Source organism: Trichomycterus rosablanca, chromosome 25 (genome assembly GCF_030014385.1).
Source record: "Trichomycterus rosablanca isolate fTriRos1 chromosome 25, fTriRos1.hap1, whole genome shotgun sequence".
Classification (NCBI taxonomy): domain Eukaryota; kingdom Metazoa; phylum Chordata; class Actinopteri; order Siluriformes; family Trichomycteridae; genus Trichomycterus; species Trichomycterus rosablanca.
Window position 1 is genome coordinate 5,858,808 of NC_086012.1, and position 24,337 is coordinate 5,883,144.

Here is a 24,337-nt window from a genome sequence, read left to right on the forward strand (position 1 = left end):
GATCGTCTCTGACTTTACATCTACAAGGTGGACCAACTGGGTAGGAGTGTCTAATAGAGTGGACAGTGAGTGGACACGGTATTTAAAAACTCCAGCAGTGCTGCTGTGTCTGATCCACTCATACCAGCACAACACACACTAACACACCACCACCATGTCAGTGTCACTGCAGTGCTGAGAATGATCCACCACCTGAATAATACCTGCTCTGTGGTGGTCCTGACCATTGAAGAACATGGTGAAAGCAGACAGATGGACTACAGTCAGTAATTGTAATTTCAATGATCCAACCTGAAACTGGACTTATTGGATACTGGATATATGGGACGAAGTCAAAAGACACACAAAGAAAGTCCAATACTGAATAAACAGAGTAAGCTCACAACAATTTGTATGTCTAGTTAGATAATTTAATCCAAAATGATGTAAATATTCCACCTTTATATAAAATCCAATACTATAAATACATTTGTTACAACAAATTAAGCTTGTATTAAGGTTGTTTTTTTTAAATAACAAGGTAAAATAGGGAGGATAAAACAAGAAAATGTGTTAAGTCTTTTTTCTTTCACTGAGATGTTGGCTGTGAAGCTTCCTGTAGATCCGAGCCTTGGTCAGATCTTCCGAGAGTGTCTTAGCCATGCGATCGGTCGTCTGTTTCATTAGTGAAACTGCTTCCAGAGCTTTATCCAGAGTACTGTTTATAGCCTCCTCCTAAACCCAAAATGCACAAAATATCAAGGTGTCCATAAACTTTTGGTAACTACACATCAGATATACAGAGCCATAACATAAAAACCACCCCCTTGTTTCTACACTCACTGTCCAAATTATCAGCTCCACTTTCCATATAGGAGCACTTTGTAGTTCTACAATTACTAACTGTAGTCCATCTGTTTCTCTGCATGCTTTGTTAGCCCCCTTTCATGCTGTTCTTCAATGGTCAGGACCCCCACAGGACCACTACATAGTAAGTATTATTCGGGTGGTGGATCATTCACAGCACTGCAGTGACACAGACATGGTGGTGGTGTGTTAGTGTGTGTTGTGCTGGTATGAGTGGATCAGACACAGCAGCGCTGATGGACTTTTTAAACAGATCACTGTTACTGCTGGACTGAGAATCGTCCACCAACCAAAAATATCCAGTTGACAGCGCCCCGTGGGCAGCATCCTGTGACCACTGATGAAGGTCTAGCAGATGACCGACTCAAACAGCAGCAATAGATGAGCGATCGTCTCCGACTTTATATCTACAAGGTGGACCAACTAGGTAGGAGTGTCTAATAGAGTGGACAGTGAGTGGATCTGATCCACTCATACCAGCACAACACACACTAACACACCAGCACCATGTCAGTGTCAGTGCAGTGCTGAGAATGATCCACCACCTAAATAATACCTGCTCTGTAGTGGTCCTGGGAGAGTCCTGACCATTGAAGAACAGCATGAAAGGGGGCTAACAAAGCATGCAGAGAAACAGATGGACTACAGTCAGTAATTGTAGAACTAGAAGTGCTTCTATATGGTAAGTAGAGCTGATAAAATGGACAGTGAGTGTAGAAACAAGGAGGTGGTTTTTAATGTTATGGTTGATCAGTGTATAAGCTTAATTCTTACTATAGTAAAACGTAAGCTAACTCTGACTGTTATTAAAGATTGATGGCAAATATGAAGTGAATCTGCAATATCTGGTCACCTTGCTGGCTCTGTGTCTTTGTGTCCTCTGCCTGCTCCTGTGGGGTGAGATGGGTAGAGTTGCTGCGCAGTCAGAATAAACATCACTTTGCAGTAGTGCCGAGTCAGACTGGGTAGAACGTCTCCTCGTCCCCTCTGGCTCTGACTGACGATCCTTCACCTTAAAACTGAACATAAGGGTTTTTTTTTTTTTTTTTGCATTGATAAACAAATGAAGTAATTTATTGATCAAATGATTCGGATTACCCAGAAGGCAGACTGAAGCAGGATCTGATATATTCTGTGTTTGTGCCAGCTGGGTTTCTGTGAAAGGTGAGACCTAGATTGGTACTGTTGCCATGCATGATGGGCCCAGTAATGGCTCTGCTAGCCTCACTATGACGACTAGCAGGCCTAACATCGGCGTTACTGGACCTTCGATGGCTGTAACCGCCTCTAGACTGATATGTATCCACAGACAGGTTCTCTAGGGAGGCTGTAACAAATGTGTCATAGAAAAGAATACATAACAGCTTAATGGAAACACATAATTAAATAAAAACATACATAAACACATTTTTGATTCTTAAGCCCCATATTTAGAAACAGAGAGTGGCATTTTGAAGTGTAAGGTCAACCAACAGATTGATTTTTCTTCCCAACCCTGGCTAGACATTGCTGTGCATTGCTTAAGTACTTTTTTTTATAGGGTGCAGTCTGGGGGGTGTTATACCAAAACAATTCACTTCATTTTTCACATCAGCCAATCAGGAGCGAATAAACCTGCCTCCTGAACTAGAGACTGAATATTGTTATTAAAATACATGTACACATATTCATAGTGCTGTAAAAAAAAATCCTTTAACTCTTAACATGAATAAAAAGCTGTTTTCCTAAGTTTACAACAAAAAACTACATTAGGAAAAATACAACATAATAAATATGATTTAAATATAAAGTGAGAGAACATGGTCTGAAAATAAAAGATCATGATGAATATAAAAGGTTCTCAGCGGTGAATCAGTCGGTGCGGTGAACATGAAGCTCAGGTCAGCACCTCCGGCCACCGTCGAGATTTCCACTATTAACTCTGCAGCTTCTCCCCGTTAGGGAGGGACTAATATCGGCTACTCTAGCACAGATGTCCCCGGAACCTTTGGTGCGCGCCGGGATTCGAACCCAGGACGCATTGCGCCTTCTCTGCTTCAAGCGATGCGACTTATCCAACTGAGCCACCGGGGAGAACCGAACCGAACGCTGCAATTAAGCCTTATAAGCTTTTAGAACGTTTAACAAGTCCCGCCTCCTGAGTTCTGATTGGCTGTTTCTTAATGGACACAATCAAACAGCTGATTGGTGGATTGGGAAGAAGGTTACATCACCATAGCAACGACAGGTCAGTGTGAAAAAGAAAACGACAAATATGAACTTTGCAGAAATGATATAAATAGTTACACAAAATAACGTGAATATCGGTGCTTTTGTATGTAGGGAGAATTACATTTAAAGCACATACGGGTTATTATATTATTAAGGTCATTATTTTATCAAGTTTCATTTTATATATATCGAGTTTCATTAAATATAAATAAATATAAATAAATTCAATAAATATAATATCGAGTTATTATTCCATATATGTTGAGTTTCATTCCATATATATCAGTGTTTGCTATATATTTCCTGTTTGGCTTGCCATATACTGTATGGGTGATTCTTCAATTGGGGGAATTTTTACGTCCCTAAGTTATAAATTTGTGTTAAAAATACTTTATTACAAAACAAATATTTTAGGTATTAAAAAAATCATTCATTGCATCACTAAAAAAAATACATACCAAAATAATTATGATTTCCATTTTTTATGATGATTTAAACATCAATATTTTGCTACTTTGGCCTTGTCTCCAACCCAGACTTTAAAACTTCTCTGCTCTAATAAAATGCTAAAAAGTGATCAATTCATTATAAAAATCACAATATGAGTTTTATAATTAACTTAAAAAGAAACAAAATGTAATTTTTTTTTTCATATTTGTACAACCTATGCATGTTTTTGAGCAATATATTACTGTCCCCAGCATTATCATCATTACCGCAACAGTGTATGGTTTCTGTAGGGAATCATTTCAAGGTAACACTTGTTTATGTTGTAACCATGGAAACAAAGACTGGCAAGGAAGCACATGCCAGCCATGAGAGAAGATTGACATTTTAATGTCTGGAAATGTGAGTAATTTAATCATGTATTCCTCCTGATCATAGAGTATATTTATTCAGCGTCATTACCATTTACATTAGTATTTCAGTACTTTACCAAAAACAAAATAAATTTACACATTATTTATATGTATTTAAAGTGCATCTTGTACTAGCTGTTGACTAGCTTTAGCAAATCCATGGCGTAGCTAGTTTATTTTCTTAAAAAAAGTAAAAATTGTCATTACCGCAACACGTCATTACCAACACATAATGACATTTTGCTATGCCACCGCAGATAAATATGAAATATTTAAATTCTATATAAGCTGATGTATATAAATATGTACAGTGTATCACGAAAGTGAGTACACCCCTCACATTTCTGCAAATATTTCATTATATCTTTTCATGGGACAACACTATAGACATGAAACTTGGATATAACTTAGAGTAGTCAGTGTACAGCTTGTATAGCAGCGTAGATTTACTGTCTTCTGAAAATAACTCAACACACAGCCATTAATGTCTAAATGGCTGGCAACATAAGTGAGTACACCCCACAGTGAACATGTCCAAATTGTGCCCAAATGTGTCGTTGTCCCTCCCTGGTGTCATGTGTCAAGGTCCCAGGTGTAAATGGGGAGCAGGGCTGTTAAATTTGGTGTTTTGGGTACAATTCTCTCATACTGGCCACTGGATATTCAACATGGCACCTCATGGCAAAGAACTCTCTGAGGATGTGAGAAATAGAATTGTTGCTCTCCACAAAGATGGCCTGGGCTATAAGAAGATTGCTAACACCCTGAAACTGAGCTACAGCATGGTGGCCAAGGTCATACAGCGGTTTTCCAGGACAGGTTCCACTCGGAACAGGCTTCGCCAGGGTCGACCAAAGAAGTTGAGTCCACGTGTTCGGCGACATATCTAGAGGTTGGCTTTAAAAAATAGACACATGAGTGCTGCCAGCATTGCTGCAGAGGTTGAAGACGTGGAAGGTCAGCCTGTCAGTGCTCAGACCATACGCCGCACACTGCATCAACTCGGTCTGCATGGTCGTCATCCCAGAAGGAAGCTGACGCACAAGAAAGCCCGCAAACAGTTTGCTGAAAACAAGCAGTCCAAGAACATGGATTACAGGAATGCCCTGTGGTCTGACGAGACCAAGATAAACTTGTTTGGCTCAGATGGTGTCCAGCATGTGTGGCGGCGCCCTGGTGAGAAGTACCAAGACAACTGTATCTTGCCTACAGTCAAGCATGGTGGTGGTAGCATCATGGTCTTGGGCTGCATGAGTGTTGCTGGCACTGGGGAGCTGCAGTTCATTGAGGGAAACATGAATTCCAACATGTACTGTGACATTCTGAAACAGAGCATGATCCCCTCCCTTCGAAAACTGGGCCTCATGGCAGTTTTCCAACAGGATAACGACCCCAAACACAACCTCCAAGATGACAACTGCCTTGCTGAGGAAGCTGAAGGTAAAGGTGATGGACTAAACCCAATTGAGCACCTGTGGCGCATCCTCAAGTGGAAGGTGGAGGAGTTTAAGGTGTCTAACATCCACCAGCTCCGTGATGTCATCATGGAGGAGTGGAAGAGGATTCCAGTAGCAACCAGTGCAGCTCTGGTGAATTCCATGCCCAGGAGGGTTAAGGCAGTGATAATAATGGTGGTCACACAAAATATTGACACTTTAGGCACAATTTGGACATGTTCACTGTGGGGTGTACTCACTTATGTTGCCAGCCATTTAGACATTAATGGCTGTGTGTTGAGTTATTTTCAGAAGACAGTAAATCTACACTGCTATACAAGTTGTACACTGACTACTCTAAGTTATATCCAAGTTTCATGTCTATAGTGTCGTCCCATGAAAAGATATAATAAAATATTTGCAGAAATGTGAGGGGTGTACTCACTTTTGTGATACACTGTATATATATATATATGTATATCAGTTATTATTCCATATATATTGAGTTTCATTCCATATATATCAGTGTTTGCTATATATTTCCTGTTTGGCTTGCCATAATATATATTACGTGATTTATTGTTTTTTATATACACACACACACATATATATATATATACACACACACACATATATATATATATATATATATATATATATATATATACACACACACACACACACACACACACACATTATACTGTACAATAAAACAGGATTGTTGTTGTACAGTAAAATGTTAATTGCACCGTATTAGTCTATGCACATCAGATAATTAGTTATCAAATATCTATATACTACAGTAATAGACTTCATGAAATTCTTGAAAGCTTTTCGTTTTGGTGTGCCACCCCAAGATTTTCAGTGGCCCCATCTGGCCACCCCTATGAAAACTTACTGGGGGCGCCACTGTTTACATGCACACATTGGACAGTAATCTGATCTCTGGGTTGCCAAGCACACACAAACCCACAGCTCCCTTATAGGATAATACATGACACACCAGTAAAAAGAGTATTTCAGGATATGAGAAATGGTTCTGTAGACTGTACACATTACAGTGTGAACAGATTCAACCATTTGAGTCTCAATGGGGTAAAGTAGTTTTAAATGATTATTTTTTGCTTAGCTGTGCAGTAGCTGGCTGTTACCTTTGCTCCTACTGGACTCAACATCTGTCGAAATCCAGTCTTCCACTTTCTGAAAGTCCATATTCAAACATCTGCTTTGTAAATATAAATATATAAGCAAAAAATGACAAAAAATAATAAGAAAGTAAGAAAACTCCATCTGCCTGTGTGTGTGTGGTGTTACCTGCTAGAAGATGATCGGTTCTGGCGGCTGGAAGATGGCCTGGCACAGACTCTCCTCTCACGTGTGTTTAAATTGGCCAGGTGAGCCAGAGGACGCAGACTCTCTTCCAGCAGCCTCTTCAGTTGGGAGACTTCATACTGCAGTGCGCGGATAGCTTCACTGCTACACACAATGACAAATGCCAATGATAAATGTCTTATATTCAAAGCAATGTAGCTTAAGAATACATTAAAGACACGACTAATAGATGTGTACATACTTAGAACAAGTGCAGTTGGGGTGTCTGTCTTTCGTTTGTATGCTTGCTGGATGCCTTTGTATTAGCAATGAACGTGACCGCTCCTCGTGGCCTGCTTCATGCAGCCCAGCAACAGGAAGCATGGCACCATCTACAGAAAAGAATGAAGAAGAATTTACATATTATGGCCAAAAGTATTTGGACACCTGATGCCTGATGCTTTTTGGACATTAGAGTGACCTGTATGTGATCTTTCAGCTATAACAACAGCCACTTTTCTGAGAAGGCTTTACAGACTGAAGTATGCCTGTGGGAATTTGTGCCTATTCAGTCAAAAGAGCATTTGTATGGCTGGGCACTGATGTTGGTCAAGAAAGCCTCGATTGATGTTCCAGTTCATTCCAAAGCTGTTTAGGGTTCTGTGCAGGCCACTAGAGTTTCTTTAAACTCGCACTCGAGTTTGCTTTGTGCACAGGAGAACAGTCATGCTGGAACTGGAACTGGCCTTCCCTAAACTGTTGCTGCAAAGTTGGAAGCATATAATATCCTTTATTTATTTTTATTTTTTTTAATGCATTTTCTTCCTTTTTCTCCAGATTTCCTCTCTACCGGTGCTGACCCCCGCCTCCGATTGAGGAGAGCGAACTGACACACGTCCCCTCTGACACATGCGCAGTACCTGACTGCATCTTTTCACCTGCATTAGGCGAGTTCATATGCGGATCAGCCTTGTGCACGGAGAGCCACACCCTGATCGCATCATTCCTCTACTCTGTGCAGACGCCATCAATCAGCCAGAAGAGGTTATGAGGTCCCTATCCGGCTCCCTACCTGGATGAACAACAGCCAAACGTTGTTCATATAGCCGCCCAGCCCAGCCGGATGGCAGAGCTGAGATTCGATATGATGTATTCAAAATCCCAGCTCTGGTGTGCTTGTGTGTTTTACAGCTGCACCACCTGAGCTGCTAATATCCTTAATACAATTGATTTATTACACCTAGAAGGTGTGTCCCAATACTGTCCAAATACTGTGTGTGTGTGTGTGTCTGTGTGTGTCTGTGTGTGTCTGTGTGTGTCTGTGTGTGTCTGTGTGTGTCTGTGTGTGTCTGTGTGTGTATACCTGGTACATTTTCCATCATGTGCATGTGGACTGGTGTATTATGGGTAGTGTATTTCCATTTCACGTTTTGGACGTCGCATGAGAATTGATCCGGCTCTGCACAAGTTGCAATATAGACAGCAGTGCGCATGTTGGAAATGGACGGTACACTGTCCGTCATGCTTGTGCTTGATATGCTATCGGCGTTAGACCTTGATAGATAAAGAGAAAAACAATCATTAATAATAAATCATTATTTAGACATTTTGGCTTCATGTAAGGTCAGAAGTTTACTTACACTTACATTTAGCCGACACTTACAGGCTTAAGGGTCATGCTCAAGGGCCCAACAATAGTAACCTGCCAGTGGGGCTTGAACCATCAATCTACTGATTACTAGTTACTTTTCTTGTCTGTGTATTGAGCAATGAATATCAGTTAGGGTTTAGGGTGCTGATACTGGTTGAGAGGCTTTTCCGGCATGACAGCCATCAATGCTGATGGAGTTTTTAAACACCTCACTGTACCTGCTGGACCGAGAATAGTCCACCAACCACAAATATCCAGCCAACAGCGCCCCATGGGCAGTGTCCTGTGACCACTGATGAAGGTCACAGGAACTGTTCCAGGATGTCCTCATTGTCATATTCCTCCTCTGGCATGCTAACACTGCCCTCCTCGTCCTCCCTGGCAATGCAGGACATGTGGTTTAAGATGTCAGAATAGACCAATAGAAATGAGAGTTGAATGTTTCCATTGAGAAACTGATCTGCAACTGATCAGCCTTACACACACACACACACACACACACACACACACACACACACACACACACACACACACACACACACACACACACACACACACACACACACACACACACACACACACACACACACACACACACACTCTCTCAAATTACAACCTCCATTCTCATGGACATCATGGGAATGGAATCATGATTTGGACCACCACTTCTAATTATTGTGTTTTGAAGTTATAGCCAAACCCACTGCTAACAGCTGCATACAATCAAATATGCTCCAGCAGGACTATGACCTAAAACACACAAAGCTTTTGAAACAGCCTTTTTGGACTCCCCTAATCCTATCGCAGATACACCGATCAGCCATAACATTAAAACCACCTCCTTGTTTCTACACTCACTGTCCATTTTATTAGTCTTTTTTTAGTCTGCTTTCACCCCTGCTCCTCAATGGTCAGGACCCCCACAGGACCCCCACAGAGCAGGTATTATTTAGGTGGTGGATCATTCTCAGCACTGCAGTGACACTGACATGGTGGTGGTGTGTTAGTGTGTGTTGTGCTGGTATGAGTGGATCAGACACAGCAGCGCCGCTGGAGTTTTTAAATACTGTGTCCACTCACTGTCCACTCTATTAGACACTCACTCCTACCTAGTTGGTCCACCTTGTAGATGTAAAGTCAGAGACGATTGCTCATCTATTGCTGCTGTTTGAGTTGGTCATCTTTGAGGCCTTCATCAGTGGTCACAGGACTCTGCCAATGGGGCGCTGTTGGCTGGATATTTTTGGTTGGTGGACTATTCTCAGTCCAGAAGGGACAGTGAGGTGTTTAAAAACTCCACTCATGATGTCTGATCCACTCATACCAGCACAACACACACTAACACACCACCACCATGTCAGTGTCGCTGCAGTGCTGAGAATGATCCACCACCTAAATAATACCTGCTCTGTAGTGGTCCTGGGAGAGTCCTAACCATTGAAGAACAGCATGAAAGGGGGCTAACAAAGCATGCAGAGCAACAGATGGACTACAGTCAGTAATTGTAGAACTACAAAGTGCTTCTATGTAGTAAGTGGAGCTGATAAAATGGACAGTGAGTGTAGAAACAAGGAGGTGGTTTTAATGTTACGGCTGATCAGTGTATATTTAAATGTACAGAGCAGTTGGTATGCCTGGTGTAAACAAAAGGCACATACCGTGACCTGATACTGGTTTCACTGGGGACGCTAAGAGATGAGTCTGCAGCTCTGGCGTTAACATGCTTTTCTTCATCATCCCTACTTGAAACGTCAAAGAGTGATTCCTGTAAAATAACAACTACACTGTAGAGTTACACTGTATTCTCACTGTAAAATAACAAAGTCCATAAAAAAGAGATCGTGACAGCCGCTCAGGTGGTGCAGCGGTAAAAACATGCGCTGCAACCAGAGCTGGATTTCGAAAGTGCGTCATTTCGAATCCAGCTCTGCCTTCAGCCGGTCGAACGCTGGGCGGCTATATGAACAACGATTGGCCTGTTGTTCAGGTGGGGGGTGGGATTGGAGACCGGAGGGGGTGGGTCTCTCTCTGTCAGAATGCGATTACGACCTCTGCCGGCTGATTAAGAGGCGCCTACACAAGAGATGGGGGAGGGTGCCCTTAGGGTGTGTCTCTCCGCATGCAACGCTAGGTGGCGCCAAACTCATCAGTGTGGGTGGCAAAAATGCATCCGGCTGCTGCCAGTGTTTCGGAGGGGATGTTGGTTAGCTTCGATCTCCTCTGTCAGGGCAGGGTTCGGCATAGACAGAGAGGAAGCGCGATGCAAATTGGACAATTGGATGCGCTAAAGGGGGAGAAAAAGGGGAAAAATATATATATATAAAAAAAAAAAATTTAATAAAAAAAAAGAGATCGTGACCACAAGAAACAATGTTATTTAACTGCTTTGTTTATAAGGTAAGTGTAAATTGAGTAGGTTAGTCATATATCTGAGATATCTTCTGGGCCGAATCCGTTCAGTGATTTATAGATCAGTAGCAGCACTTCATACTCTATTCTGTAACTAACTGGAAGCCAGTGTAGAGATTTTAGAACTGGAGTGATGTGCTCTGTTCTCTTCGTCTTGGTTAAAACTCTAGCAGCAGCGTTCTGAATGAGCTGTATCTGTTTAATGGTCTTTTTGGGAAGTCCAATTAAGAGACCATTACAGTAGTCCACCCTACTGGAAATAAAAGCATGGATGAGCTTCTCTAGATCTTGTTGGGACACCAGACCCTTGATTCTGGATATATTTTTAAGATGATAGAAGGCTGTTTTGGTGATGGTTTTGATATGGCCGGTGAATTTGAGATCTGAGTCCATTAGAACGGCAAGAGTTCGGACTTGGTCTTGGTTTTTAGAGCCCAGGAACTGAGGTGTTCACTGACACAAATCCTCTTTTGGTAAGAGAGGGCTGGGTTGCTTTCAAATGCTGCCTTATAGATAGCTGATAAGTAAACAGTTACTTTATATACAAGACCCTACCTAACCCCCCGGCTGTGAAAATCGTGTCATGAACCGTGGAATGAGCGTTTCCCGTGTAATGTACAATTTGCCGTGAAATTCAAAATGTATGTTTTGTGTTTAGCAAGTTAACATTTATATTTGGGTAGTGTTCAAGTGCCTCACGTTTACTTGTTGATCTGACCTATGATTCGCTCCTAGCAATCCTATGGCAATTCAGTTAGCAATCGGTTAGTCAAAATGTCTAAGGTAAAGTCTAAAGTAGCTAAAAACACTACAAGAGGTTGGACAGAACGAAACTTTGTCAATCCCAACCTATTCTGTGAATGCAGGGGGGGGGGGGTTCAAAACATGGACTTTTTGTCTTCGAGACAGTGCCTCGCACCACTGGATGTTCTAGGTTTACATTCAGTCATCAGGGTAGGCTGTGCTGTGTAGCTTCCATTTATTCTATCATTCGAATCATGAGTGTTATGTAATGACTAATGCTTTGAAAAGTGGCCCTTTTATCAGTTATATTCTTCGCTTCTGTAAAGTGTTTATGTAAGATCTGCTCTTAAGATTCGACAGGTAAGGGCGTGTGCAGCTCGTGTCTCACCTTATGCAATGTTGAGTGAACAGAGGAAGCTTGGATGACATCTTCATGCAGTGGAGTATGGTTGGTGGATATTGGAGCTGTGAGCTCACAGCAAGCGTTTCTGTCTATCTGTTCCTTTATGTCCTCTAGGTGCATTCCTAGTCGGAATATTTCCCCTTCAACCTGTCTTTGATACATCCACACACAGAAGAATTGACATAATTTTGGCATGTGCAAAAGTTTGGACATCCTTTCATTTGTAGTCTTGAAGGTTCTTCGGCCCTAACTGGTCAGGAGATGAACAAGTTCAATAAAACAATGGTGGCTCAGCGGTAAAAACACGCTAGAACACAAAAGCTGGCTGGGCTGTACGGTCACATGAACAACAATTGGCCCGTTGTTCATATAGAGGTGGGGCATTAAGCTGGATAGGGACTCTCTCATAACTGATGCAACTATGACCTCTGCTGGCTGGTTGATGCCGCCTGCACAAAGGCGGGGAAAAGAGTGCGCTGATCAGGGTGTATCTCTCCGTACACAGTGCTGATGGTGGCAAAATGCATACATATACCCCTTATACATATATACTGTATATATAAGATGACCGAGTCTGCTAAATGCTGTAAATTAATAAAGCTGGTCTAGGGCTTATTAGACACCAAAAATGACCAACAATATGGTTTTAAAAGATTAGGATTCATATTTATTTTAGCCAGGACTGTGAATGATGTGTTCAAGGAACCATTGTGTTCAGCATTTATATTACAAACATTATAAACGTTGAATTAAGCTGCTAAATTCTGAAATGTGTTACTTTTTACCTGTCAGGATCGAACTCTCCGGCATTCTTGTCGAGACCCATGTAACGCTGCATCTCCAGTGTTCTGTGCTCCTCTTTCTTCCTCATGTAGTTCCGTTCCAGCTGATCCTGAGCTTCCATCATGCTCTTAAACATCTGTTTACAGACCCACAGAACATAATTTGAGCATCTTCTAATGGCCTCTACCAAATTATTCCCAGAACACTTGCACATGGACTTTGTACATGAACCAAACACCATCACCAGCAGCACCACACTTGAACCAATTAAAATAAGAATTCTAAAGATTCGTTTATTAGTCTTAGTTTATGTTGATATGGCAAAAAGTATGTGGACACACCCTCTAATTATTGTTTCAGCCATTTTTGCAAAAGGGTCCAAAAAAAATGTCCAACATCAGAACCTGAACTTACACATGCTTTTTTACTAAATGAGCACTCTATGTGTTTGTGGCTATAACAGTCTCCCTTTATTTGGGAAGGTTTTTCACAAACAGGGCTAATTCCATATCAGTACCAATGGTTTTAGAATGGCACGTCCAACTAATAGTCAGGGGTCTACATACTTTCAGCCATATAGTGTATGTGAATAAAAAGTTGATTGTACCAATTGCTGCTCTTCTACGGTCAATGATGTGTCGTTGATGCACTTTTTGAATTCGTCCACCTACAAAGATAGACAAAAAAGATGAGTTTTAATTTGATCTTTATGAACAGTTTAAAGCTTTTATTACTAGCATCAAATATTTGTGTTTTATTTACTTAATAAGTTGTTTGTATGTAATTATTAAATAAATATATTTAATTTAAATGTAGCATTTCTATTCATACAACCTATTTGAATCAACTGATCTATATTTTAGTTGTTCTAAATGAGTGTAAATGTAATTTACAGATGGTAGCATGACAGCAAGAAGTACCTGGGTTCGATATATTATTATTATTATTATAATTATATTATTGTTATTATATATTATTGTTTTAATTACATTACTAGTATTATTATATTATTATTATTATTAAGTTATAATAATAACTATTATATATTATTATTATAATTACATTTTTATTATTATATATTATTATTTTAATTACATTATTATTATATTATATATTATTATTATTATTATTATTATATATTATTATTTTAATTACATTATTATTATTATTATAATTATCATATTATTATTATTATTATATATTATTATTTTAATTACATTATTATAATTATATTGTTATGATTATTATATTATTATTAGTATTATTATAAATAAATTATAATAATAATAACAATTATTATTATTATTATTATTATTATTATTATTATTATCATTATTATTATTAACTAAGACACTGCACCAAAACTTCAGACTTAACTGTAAAGCATCTTATGGTAACTATATGGTATGGTAGTGGGATTTGGTACTACTCTGCTCTATTAGCAGTGGTAGCTCAACAGTTAAGGTAATTGACTAGTAATTCGAAGGTCACTGGTTCAAGCCCCACATCTGCCACATTGCCACTGTTGGGCTCTTACGTAAAGATCCCACCCCCAATTGCTTATATTACATTCATCACAATTATATGTAAATATCATTTAGAGATGGTGGCATTACAGCAAGAAGGACCTGGGTTTGATTCCCAAGCTGGACAACCAGGGTCCTTTCTGTGTTGTCCCTGTGTATGCTTGGGTTTCCTCCGGGTGCTTTGATTTTCTCCCACCATGGTCTTAAAAAAAGTCTCTACAACAAACCAGTCAAGGTGAATTTGGAGCAGGAGCATCTTTCTTGCATGGCCCCTTATAAGCTCATGGTGATGCAAAGCTTGTTCGACTGTGGACAGTGGCCCCCACGTTCCAGCAGTTTTTAAGTCATGGCAGAACAGTTTGTTTTTTTAGTGGTACTTGGATTACATCTGACTATTCAGCATAAGCATAAGGTTACAGTTTGGGTTTTCTTTGTGTACCCTTTAATAGGTGTAGTCAAACCAGCCTTATTTATATGGGCACAGAGAAATTAACAAAATAAAATTTAAATCTGTTTTACTACTAAATTTATTTTTAGTTTTATAATTTAGTTTATTATTCCCTCTAGTTTACCTTCATTACAAACTGATTAATGATGTCTTTAAGCTCGGTGGTAAGTCTCTGTCCTTCAGTCAGATCCTGCTGTTTAGTGTCTCTCGTCTCCTTGTCCAAACCTACACAGAGGACCACAGACACACCCAAGAGATCTTCTCACTTCTCACTTATCAGTTCACATTAACTTTAATGAGCATGGATGTTCTGCTGATGTAAATGTGATGAACATGTAATTCTAGCTCATTACCAGCAGAGGTCACAATTACTGACAATTACTGTAGTCTTATCTGTTTCTCTACATATCTTTTTAGCCTGCTTTCATCCTGTTCTTCAATGGTCAGGACCACCACAGGACCACCACAGAGCAGGTATTATTTAGGTGGTGGATCATTCTCAGCACCGCAGTGACACTGACATGGTGGTGGTGTGTTAGTTTGTGTTGTGCTGGTATGAGTGAATAAGACACAGCAATGCTGCTGGAGTTTTTAAATACCGTGTCCACTCACTGTCCACTCTATTAGACACTCTTACCTAGTTGATCCACCTTGTAGATGTAAAGTCAGAGACGATCGCTCATCTATTGCTTCATCAGCGGTCACACGACGCTGCCCACGAGGTGCTGTTGGCTGGATATTTTTGGTTGGTGGACTATTCTCAGTCCAGCAGTGACAGTGAGGTGTTTAAAAACTCCTCACAACACACACTAACACACCACCACCATGTCAGTGTCACTGCAGTGCTGGGAATGATCCACCACCTAAATAATACCTGCTCTGTAGTGGTCCTGACCATTGAAGAACAGCATAAAAGGGGGCTAACAAAGCATGCAGAGAAACAGATGGACTACGGTCAGTAATTGTAGAACTACAAAGTGCTTCTATATGGTAAGTGGAGTTTTTAAGTGCCATTTTTTGAATGGCAGGAACCTTGATAGATTGGTAGATTTGGTCCCTCCAATGATCAATTCATGGCTACAACCTTGATAAATAGCTTTACATGTTGGTTAAGCAGTATAAATGCAGAATTGTGGAAAGCCAATTGACCATACATTACACTAATATGGTTTATTGAATGCACCTGCACCCAATACCCAACTGGTGGCATGTGTTCCATTGAACACTAAATACTTTGTTTTTAACATGTAGAATAAGTATGACGTATGACATACAGTCTGTCTTAAAGACTTATTCAGGTCTGGACTAGCTATCAGCTGTTGCTGAACAGGTCTGTCATCTCAGGTTTCCTCTTAATTTGTAGTCAGGGATACACTGGCATAGTGTAAAAAGACCTCTTTTAATAATAAATGGAAGAAAGACAGTAAAGAAAACACAGACTTGCCTGTACTTGCTGATGGCAACATCTGTATCACAGGTCTGATCTGGTCTTTTCTGTGCTGGATGTCCAGTACGTCCACTGTTTCTCCACAGTGTATCGAGAGATGCGTTTCACCAAACGAGGGGAAAACCTGTGAACATGTGAAATAAAAAAATGCCGTTAATAAATAATTAACAATGGATACTTTCACAAATCATCTAATAAAAAACCATTAAAAATGACAAACTTGAGCCAGTGGTGTTCTCACATTTTGAAGGTTGTCATCTGGTTCATATTTAGTGAGTAATCTGTTGCATTCAGCCTGATAGAAATACACAGTAAACAGAACAGACAATAAATAACACACAATACAATTGTAGATTTGCATTATAAACAGTACAAAATGCCTACTTCAAAAATAGATACATCAGAGAACCTCAGGGAGCATTAAAACCACCTCCTTGTTTCTACTCTCACTGTCCATTTTATCAGCTCCACTTACCATATAGAAGCACTTTGTAGTTCTACAATTACTGACTGTAGTCCATTTGTTTCTCTGCATGCTTTTTTTTAACCTGCTTTCACCCTGTTCTTCAATGATCAGGACCCCCACAGAGCAGGTATTATTTAGGTGGTGGATCATTCTCAGAACTGTAGTGACACTGACATGGTGGTGGTGTGTTAGTACGTGTTGTGCTGGTAGGAGTTTTTAAATACCGTGTCCACTCACTGTCCACTCTATTAGACACTCCTACCTGGTTGGTCCACCTTGTAAATATAAAGTCAGAGGCGATCGCTCATCTATCGCTGCTGTTTGAGTCGGTCATCTTCTAGACCTTCATCAGTGGTCACAGGACGCTGCCCACGGGGCGCTGTTGGCTGGATATTTTTGGTATTCTCAGTCCAGCAGTGACAGTGAGGTGTTTAAAAACCCCAGCAGCGCTGCTGTGTCTTATCCACTCATACCAGCACAACAGTGTCACTGCAGTGCTAAGAATGATCCACCACCCAAATAATACCTGCTCTCTAGTGGTCGTGTGGGGGTCCTGACCATTGAAGAACAGGGTGAAAGCAGGCTAAAAAGACATGTAGAGAAACAGATGGACTACAGCCAGTAATTGTAGAACTACAAAGTGCTTCTATATGGTAAGTGGAGCTGATAAAATGGACAGTGAGTGTAGAAACAAGGATGTGATGTTATAGCTATTTGAAGGGCTGTTTCTAAAATGTATTACTAACGAGTTGGTTTAATAAATGCAGTATTTGTAATTAAATTTGTGCATAAAGTAGTTTTATCACAGTAATTCGACTGTACTTGTCATGTGGACATTGCGCAACAAAACAACTCTCATTTCTGGAGATTAGACTTGATTTTCTGATCTCAAATAACTAAGTAACTAAGTAAAGTGTCATGCATTTTTACCTGTATATCCTGATCCAATTTAATCTGTGCCTGTTCATCTTGCAATAATTTTGACTTCTCGATCACCCAAAAGGAGTCCTCCAAAACCCTACTAATGACATCAGCTTTACATGAGGGCGAAGGTTTACCCAATACGCCTTGTTGTGTGGGAGTTTTATCCACGGCTGAGGTATATCCAGGCTTGCTGACTGTGTTCGTCTTGGGAATCTTGACTTTCGGGGCCACTTTAGAGAAGTCGGGTCGAGGGTAGTGCACCTTGCCTTGGCCGTACTTCAGCTCACCACAGGAGTGAGTTCTTCCCAAGGGAAACTTACCAGTCTGGATATTTGCTTTGTACAAGTCTGGTGTGCTAGAACTACAAACAGACAGCTCCAGCTCAGCCAGTGGACCGGACTCTACACTACCAATGCAGCGCAAACTGGATTCTTTAGAAGAGTCCAACAGACCAACCATTGAATTGTTATTATTTTGTCCTTCTGTTTCTCTAGACCTTGACTTTGTGTCCATCACCTCCGAGGCTATCTGGCTTTCACTCCTGCTGAATTCCAGATGACTTACATTGGTTTTATTCTTCATACTCTTGGCTGCTGGGTTGGATGAAGCTCTAATCCTTATTGATTCATCTACGCTTTCCAGCAATGAGACCTCAGGCATGGTTTCAGCCTCGATAAGCCTGGTGCCATTCAAAAGCTCATCCTGGGAGAAATGCCTAAGAAGGTAGTCAGGGACAGAAGCTATAACTTGATCACGTTCCTGTTCAGCTACATGGTGTCTTCCGAAGATGAAGCTGTGGAACTCATCAGAGCCCTGAGAACATTTCATGTTTATAGTACAAGTTGATTCTGAGGTCTGATTCTGGTCGCTGTTGTGGTGTGTGGCATTGTAGTGAAGTTCGCGGTCGTACGGGAGCTCGTCCTGGTCTTCATCGCTGGTATTGTCATCCTCGTGTCTACACCGCATTTGATCCGGTGCTTTATTGGTCTGCGGGAGCATGATCTTCATTTTGTTTTCTTTTCCATCGCCGGTGTTACTATGATTTCTGTGTTTGCTACTAATGGAGGAACGGCTTAGAGAGGAGTTCTCGTTGTTATATGAACCGAAGACACCCGTGTTCTCTATAAATACAAATAAAGTGTTGATTAGGGAGGAGGACCTAGCTAAGGTACGATGGCTGACCCTGCGTTCTGACCCCAGCTTCCAAACAAGCTGGGATACGCCAAGAAAGAATTTCATTGTACTGTACGTCTGTATACACCGATCAGCCATAATGTTAAAACCACCTCCTTGTTTCTACACACATTGTCCATTTTATCAGCTCCACTTACCATATAGAAGCACTTTGTAGTTCTACAATTACTGACTGTAGTCCATCTGCTTGTCTGCATGCTTTGTTAGCCCCCTTTCATGCTGTTCTTCAATGGTCAGGACTCTCCCAGGACCACTACAGAGCAGGTATTATTTAGGTGGTGGATCATTCTCAGCACTGCAGTGACACTGACATGGTGGTGGTGTGTTAGTGTGTGTTGTGCTGGTATGTTGTCCTTTTTCTCCACCTTTAGTGCGTCCAATTGCCCAATTTGCATCACGCATCCTCTCTGCCATTGCCGATCCCTGCCCTGACCGAGGAGATCGAAGCTAACCCACATCCCCTCCGACACATGAGCAGCAAGCCGTATGCATCTTGCAACCCACACATTGACGAGTGTGGCGCCACCTAGCGTTGCGTGCGGAGAGACACACCCTAAGAGCACTCCTTCCTCATCTCCGTGCAGGCGCCTCTAATCAGCCGACAGAGGTTGTAACCGCACCATTCTGACAGAGAGAGACCCACTTCCGACCTTAGTCCCGCCCATCCGAACAACAGGCCAATCGTTGTTCATATAGCCGCTCAGCCTCGGCCGGTAAGGCAGAGCTGGATTCAATAGGACGTACTAGAGATCCAGCTCCGGTTGCAAACCGTGTTTTTAAACACCTCACTGTCACTGCTGGACTGAGAATAGTCCACCAACCAAAAACATTCAGCCTGGGCAGCATCCTGTGACCACTGATGAAGGTCTACAAGATGACCAACTCAAACTGCAGCAGTGGATGAGCGATCGTTTCTGACTTTACATCTGCAAGGTGGATCAACTAGGTAGGAGTGTCTAATAGAGTGGACAGTGAGTGGACACGGTATTTAAAAACTCCAGCAGCGCTGCTGCTCATACCAGCACAACACACACTAACACACCACCACCATGTCAGTGTCACTGCAGTGCTGAGAATGATCCACCACCTAAATAATACCTGCTCTGTAGTGGTCCTGACCATTGAAGAACAGGGTGAAAGGAGGCTAAAAAACAAGCAGAGAAACAGATGGACTACAGTCAGTAATTGTAGAACTACAATGTGCTTCTATATGTGAGTGTAGGAACAAGTAGGTGGTCAAAATGTAATGCATGATCAGTGTATAATAAATAAAGAAAAAAGGGGTTGAATACTTTGTCTTACCACTGGATGCAGCTGAGCCCTGTGAAACATGAACTGTAATGGAGCTCTGCAGATGACTCAGATGGACGTTCTCACTATCGCCGATATCTATACATATGGTCTGCTTCCAAAGCACCGCCGGACCCTCCTCAGCATCACGATCATCGTCTACGTCCTCCCTGTCCTCTTCAGTACTCCATTCACATCCACCACACCGACTGTTTTGCTCATTAGACGCTTCTCTGCTCATCACTAGGCAACAGAAATCGTAAACAATGGGCGTGTATTAGAGCTGCGGATGGTTGCTTGGGTTGGCATCTGTCTTTTGTGTTTAGCCATTGTGTAAGCTCAACGAATGAATGACACTGTCCACTATCAAGCAAGCTTTAAATTAACGTTGGCTTAGTGGCTGATGTGCAAGAAGAAGCCCCTGCTATTGTTTTTTATTTGTGCACTTCAGTCAACATGCTTGTGGGATTGGTAGTGGGCTCGGTTTACAGAATCATGCCTATTTGCCCTGCCACTAATGTCTGACAGGGGCACGGAAGTGCAGATGGCTTTCTCTTTAATCAGACAGTCTTTGTGTCTCACCAGAGGCAATGTGTTGCACCTGGAGGATCCTTTTAAAAGCCGTTCTCGTTGGGCTTTTGCTTGCTTTGAATGGAACCCATGCCTCAGTGATACCTTCCTGGTATCTTTTGTTTCTGGTGACTCTTTTTCAATTGCCGCCCGCCGTATATCAAGTCCTCATTGGTGGACTGAGTAGCTCATGTTGTGGTAACTTAGTTTTTACCACACATGGTCACTTGAGTTTTCTGATGTATGACAGTGACAGTATAGGCTTATGTACAATGGTGTTATAGGGCCACTGTTAAAATGAAAAATCATAGAATTCAAAATATAAAAACAGCCAGACTTCTGAAGAACTAAGGAAGTTGCTTGCTTCACATAAGATCTGTGTTCATAATTGCTTAATTAGACTAATTAAAATGCTAAGGGAGAACCTTAAATATGCGATTCAACACATGCTAAAACCAGAGCTGGGATCTCGAATACATCGTACCGAATCTCAGCTCTGCCTTGCCGGCTGAGGCTGAGCGGAGACATGAACAACGATTGGCCTGTTGTTCAGATGGGCGGGACTAAGCCGGATGGTTTGTCTCTCTGTCAGACTGGTGCAATTACGACCTCTGCTAACTGATTAGAGAGGGTGTGTCTCTCCATACACAACGCTTGGTGGCACGACACTCGTCAATGTGTGGGTGATAAGATGCATATGGCTTGCTGCCCATGTGTCAGAGGGGGCGTGGGTTAGCTTACGATCTCCTCGGTCAGAGCAGGGATCGGCATAGGCTGAGAGTAAGCATGATGCATTTGGGCAATTGGACACATTAAAGGAGGAGAAACTGCATAAAAAAAAAATGCGATTCATGCTTTCCAGTGTGGCAAATAAAAGAACCATTCCACTGCAGTGATGTGAAAGGTTGATCTCTACAGCTACAGCTAAAGGTGTATTCCTGTCTTGGACCCTTCATTTCAGAGTGGAACTGGACACCTTGGAACCTGATGAAAGTTAATAAAAGGCTAATCAGGCGCCCAGGTGGCGCAGCGTGATATTCCGCTAGCACACCAGCACCGAGATTCTGAACTCCTCGGTTTGAAACTCGGCGTTGCCACCTATAATTGGCAGTGCCTGTAAAGAGGGATGACTGGAATATGTGGACGGGGTCTTCAAACGCTGTGTAAGGACCCTGATCGCTGGATAGAGGCGCCTGTGCAGAGTGCATGGGTGGAACCGGGTTTCGTTAAGGGCTGTGCACGGGTCGGAGGTGGCGTGAGCAGTCTATCCCAGCTTTTCAACGGGCGCAAGGCACACAGTAACACCCTGGATGGGACACCAGTCCATTGCAGGGCAGACACACACACGCACCCATTCACTTATAGGGCAATTCTGTGTCGCCAATTAACCTGGCTGCATGTTTTTGGACTGTGGGAGGAAACCGGAGCTCCCGGAGGAAACCCAGGCCGAGACGGGGAGAACATGCAAACTCGGCACAGAAAGGACCCAGGACCATCTTGCTGTGAGGCGACAGTGCTACCCACTATGCCACTGTGCCGCCCGGATCCCCAGCAGCGGAACTGTTTCGTTTCCTTATGTTCTTCTCATCTTTAAATTAATTATAATAAATAAGTATATATTATATATACTTAAATTTAAGTATTTAAAGTGTTGGCTGGGATACACATGAATAAAAACTCCCCTACATTCATTAACTCAATTAAACAATTTTAATTTACAATTTAAAGACAGTAAAAAGGCTGCAGTACCACCAAAATGTGTAGCTATGAGGTTAGGAAATGACCTCCACCAATGTCAACCGCTAATTGGTGCACTTGTACATCCATTTGGCTACTGCTAACATTCTGTACACACAAGCTCACGTTGACCATACTAACAAACATTAAGGAAGACCAGCTTACCTTCTAATTGTTTCTCCAGTTGGGGACTTGTTCACTGGTTACTGACTGGGCCTGCAACATTCACTCAACATGACAAAGCAAATGAAGTAAGAACTCAGAGTGTCTAGTCATTATTTGAAGCTGTTGAATAATTAAAACTCCTGTGTTTTACACCGCATGGGCTACTTGAAGCTCAGGGAGGAGTCTGGTTCTTGTAACGTGAAGCCTCAAGTCTGATGTACGCCCATTATCCCATTTCAGATAGAGTCTTAATTCAATATGATAACCATGTAAACTGCAAATTGCATTACATAGGCTACACTTGTAACTACACATTTTATGGCAGTTTGGGAATTTGAACGTATTTCACAACGGTTCCTTTTCTGTAGCTGAATAATTAGAAGACTTGGATGCATCAGAGTTCGGTAATACGCCTACAGTGGATTTGAACATACGCTGTGTAGGGGCAGCAGTCTACATCACTTCATGGTGAAGTCAAAGTCTCAGCATGTGCCCTGTTGACAGCCTGGTCGGCACACACCAGGCACAATTGTCCGTGTGTGAGGGAAGGTAGGTCGGATTAGGTTTCACCTTATTGCCAATGAGACAGCAATTCCTGCTGTCTGGTTGAGGTGTTGGCATGTCAAATAGTGAAGGTACACATGGGGTGTAGCATGACGCTTTGGACATGGTAAGAATTCCCCACTAGCAGATGTGAGGAAGCATCCTATTCTTCCCTGTGCCCATTTAAATAGGGGTAGTTTGATTTAACCTTAGATAAAACAGTGATCTCTTGACAAGGTTAGAAGAAACCCCAAATTCATAATCAAATTCTGCAGGTGGTGGGAGAGTGGTGACCCTCCTAATTAATACTTAATACTGGGGGGGATCATTAGTGAGCCAATATATAAAGTTTACATGGCAATTGTCACTACACAGATCAGGCATAACATTATAACCACCTCCTTGTTTCTGCACTCACTGTACATTTTATCAGCTCCACTTACCATATAGGAGCACTTTGTAGTTTTACAATTACTGACTATAGTCCATCTATTTCTCTACATACTTTTTTAGTCTGCTTTTACCCTGTTCTTCAATGGTCAGGACCCCCCACAGGACCACTACAGAGCAGGTATTATTTAGGTGGTGGATCACTCAGCACTGCAGTGACACTGACATGGTGGTGGTGTGTTAGTGTGTGTTGTGCTGGTATGAGTGGATCAGACTCTGCTGCTGGAGTTTTTAAAAACCTCACTGTCCCTGCTGGACTGAGAATAGTCCACCAACTAAAAACATCCAGCCAACAGCACCCCGTGGGCAGTGTCCTGTGACCATTGATGAAAGTCTAGCAGATGACCAACACAAAAAGGTGGACCAGCTAGGTAGGAGTGTCTAATAGAGTGGACAGTGAGTGGACATGGTATTTAAAAACTCCAGCAGCGCTACTGTGTGTGATCCACAACACACACTAACACACCACCACCATGTCAGTGTCACTGCAGTGCTGAGAATGATCCACCACCTAAATAATACCTGCTCTGTGGTGGTCCTGTGTGTAGAAACAAGGAGGTGGTCATAATGTTATGCCTTATCGATGTATAATTCACACTTTGGTAAGATGAATTTTATCTGGGCGGTCAGATGTTACCCTAGAACCACCAAAAACACAGATGCAATAAATCAGAAGCAGCTGAAACAAGTGTCCACAATCAAGCAAGCTTTACATCACCATGGGTTTAAAGGCTGCCATGCAAGAAATACAACCTGGGTACTGTTCTTCTTCTGACTGTGGAATGAAACATGGTTAAAAAGGGACTAAAATAACAAATAATGGCATTGATGTTGGATATTGTGGTTAACATCCAACACCAAAACCTTAGTGTTCTATGAGTTGAGAACCCTAATAAGTTATTAATGTACAACACCAGTCCCTG

At 41.7% G+C, this 24,337-nt stretch overlaps 1 protein-coding gene across 1 annotated transcript; it reads right to left on the minus strand.

Annotated features, from left to right (window-relative positions):
• Positions 1-430: 430 nt before the first annotated feature.
• Positions 431-10,000, minus strand: LOC134302820 (uncharacterized). The gene is made up of 8 exons (XM_062988034.1): positions 9,974-10,000; positions 8,028-8,218; positions 6,927-7,056; positions 6,668-6,829; positions 6,505-6,575; positions 1,945-2,173; positions 1,700-1,865; positions 431-714 (listed from the first exon to the last, which is right to left on the minus strand). The coding sequence occupies exons 2-8, from the start codon at positions 8,185-8,187 to the stop codon at positions 553-555; spliced, it is 1,080 nt and encodes a 359-aa protein (XP_062844104.1). The 5' UTR covers positions 8,188-8,218; positions 9,974-10,000; the 3' UTR covers positions 431-552.
• Positions 10,001-24,337: the final 14,337 nt, after the last annotated feature.

Coding starts and splice junctions, on each gene's coding strand:
- LOC134302820 (XM_062988034.1), bottom strand. CDS start 8,187: ATGACGGACAGTGTACCGTCCATTTCCAACATGCGCACTGCTGTCTAT. Junction 7,057..8,027: donor CATGATGGAAAATGTACCAG/GTATACACACAC, acceptor TCTTTTCTGTAG/ATGGTGCCATGCTTCCTGTT. Junction 715..1,699: donor AAAGACACAGAGCCAGCAAG/GTGACCAGATAT, acceptor TTTTGGGTTTAG/GAGGAGGCTATAAACAGTAC.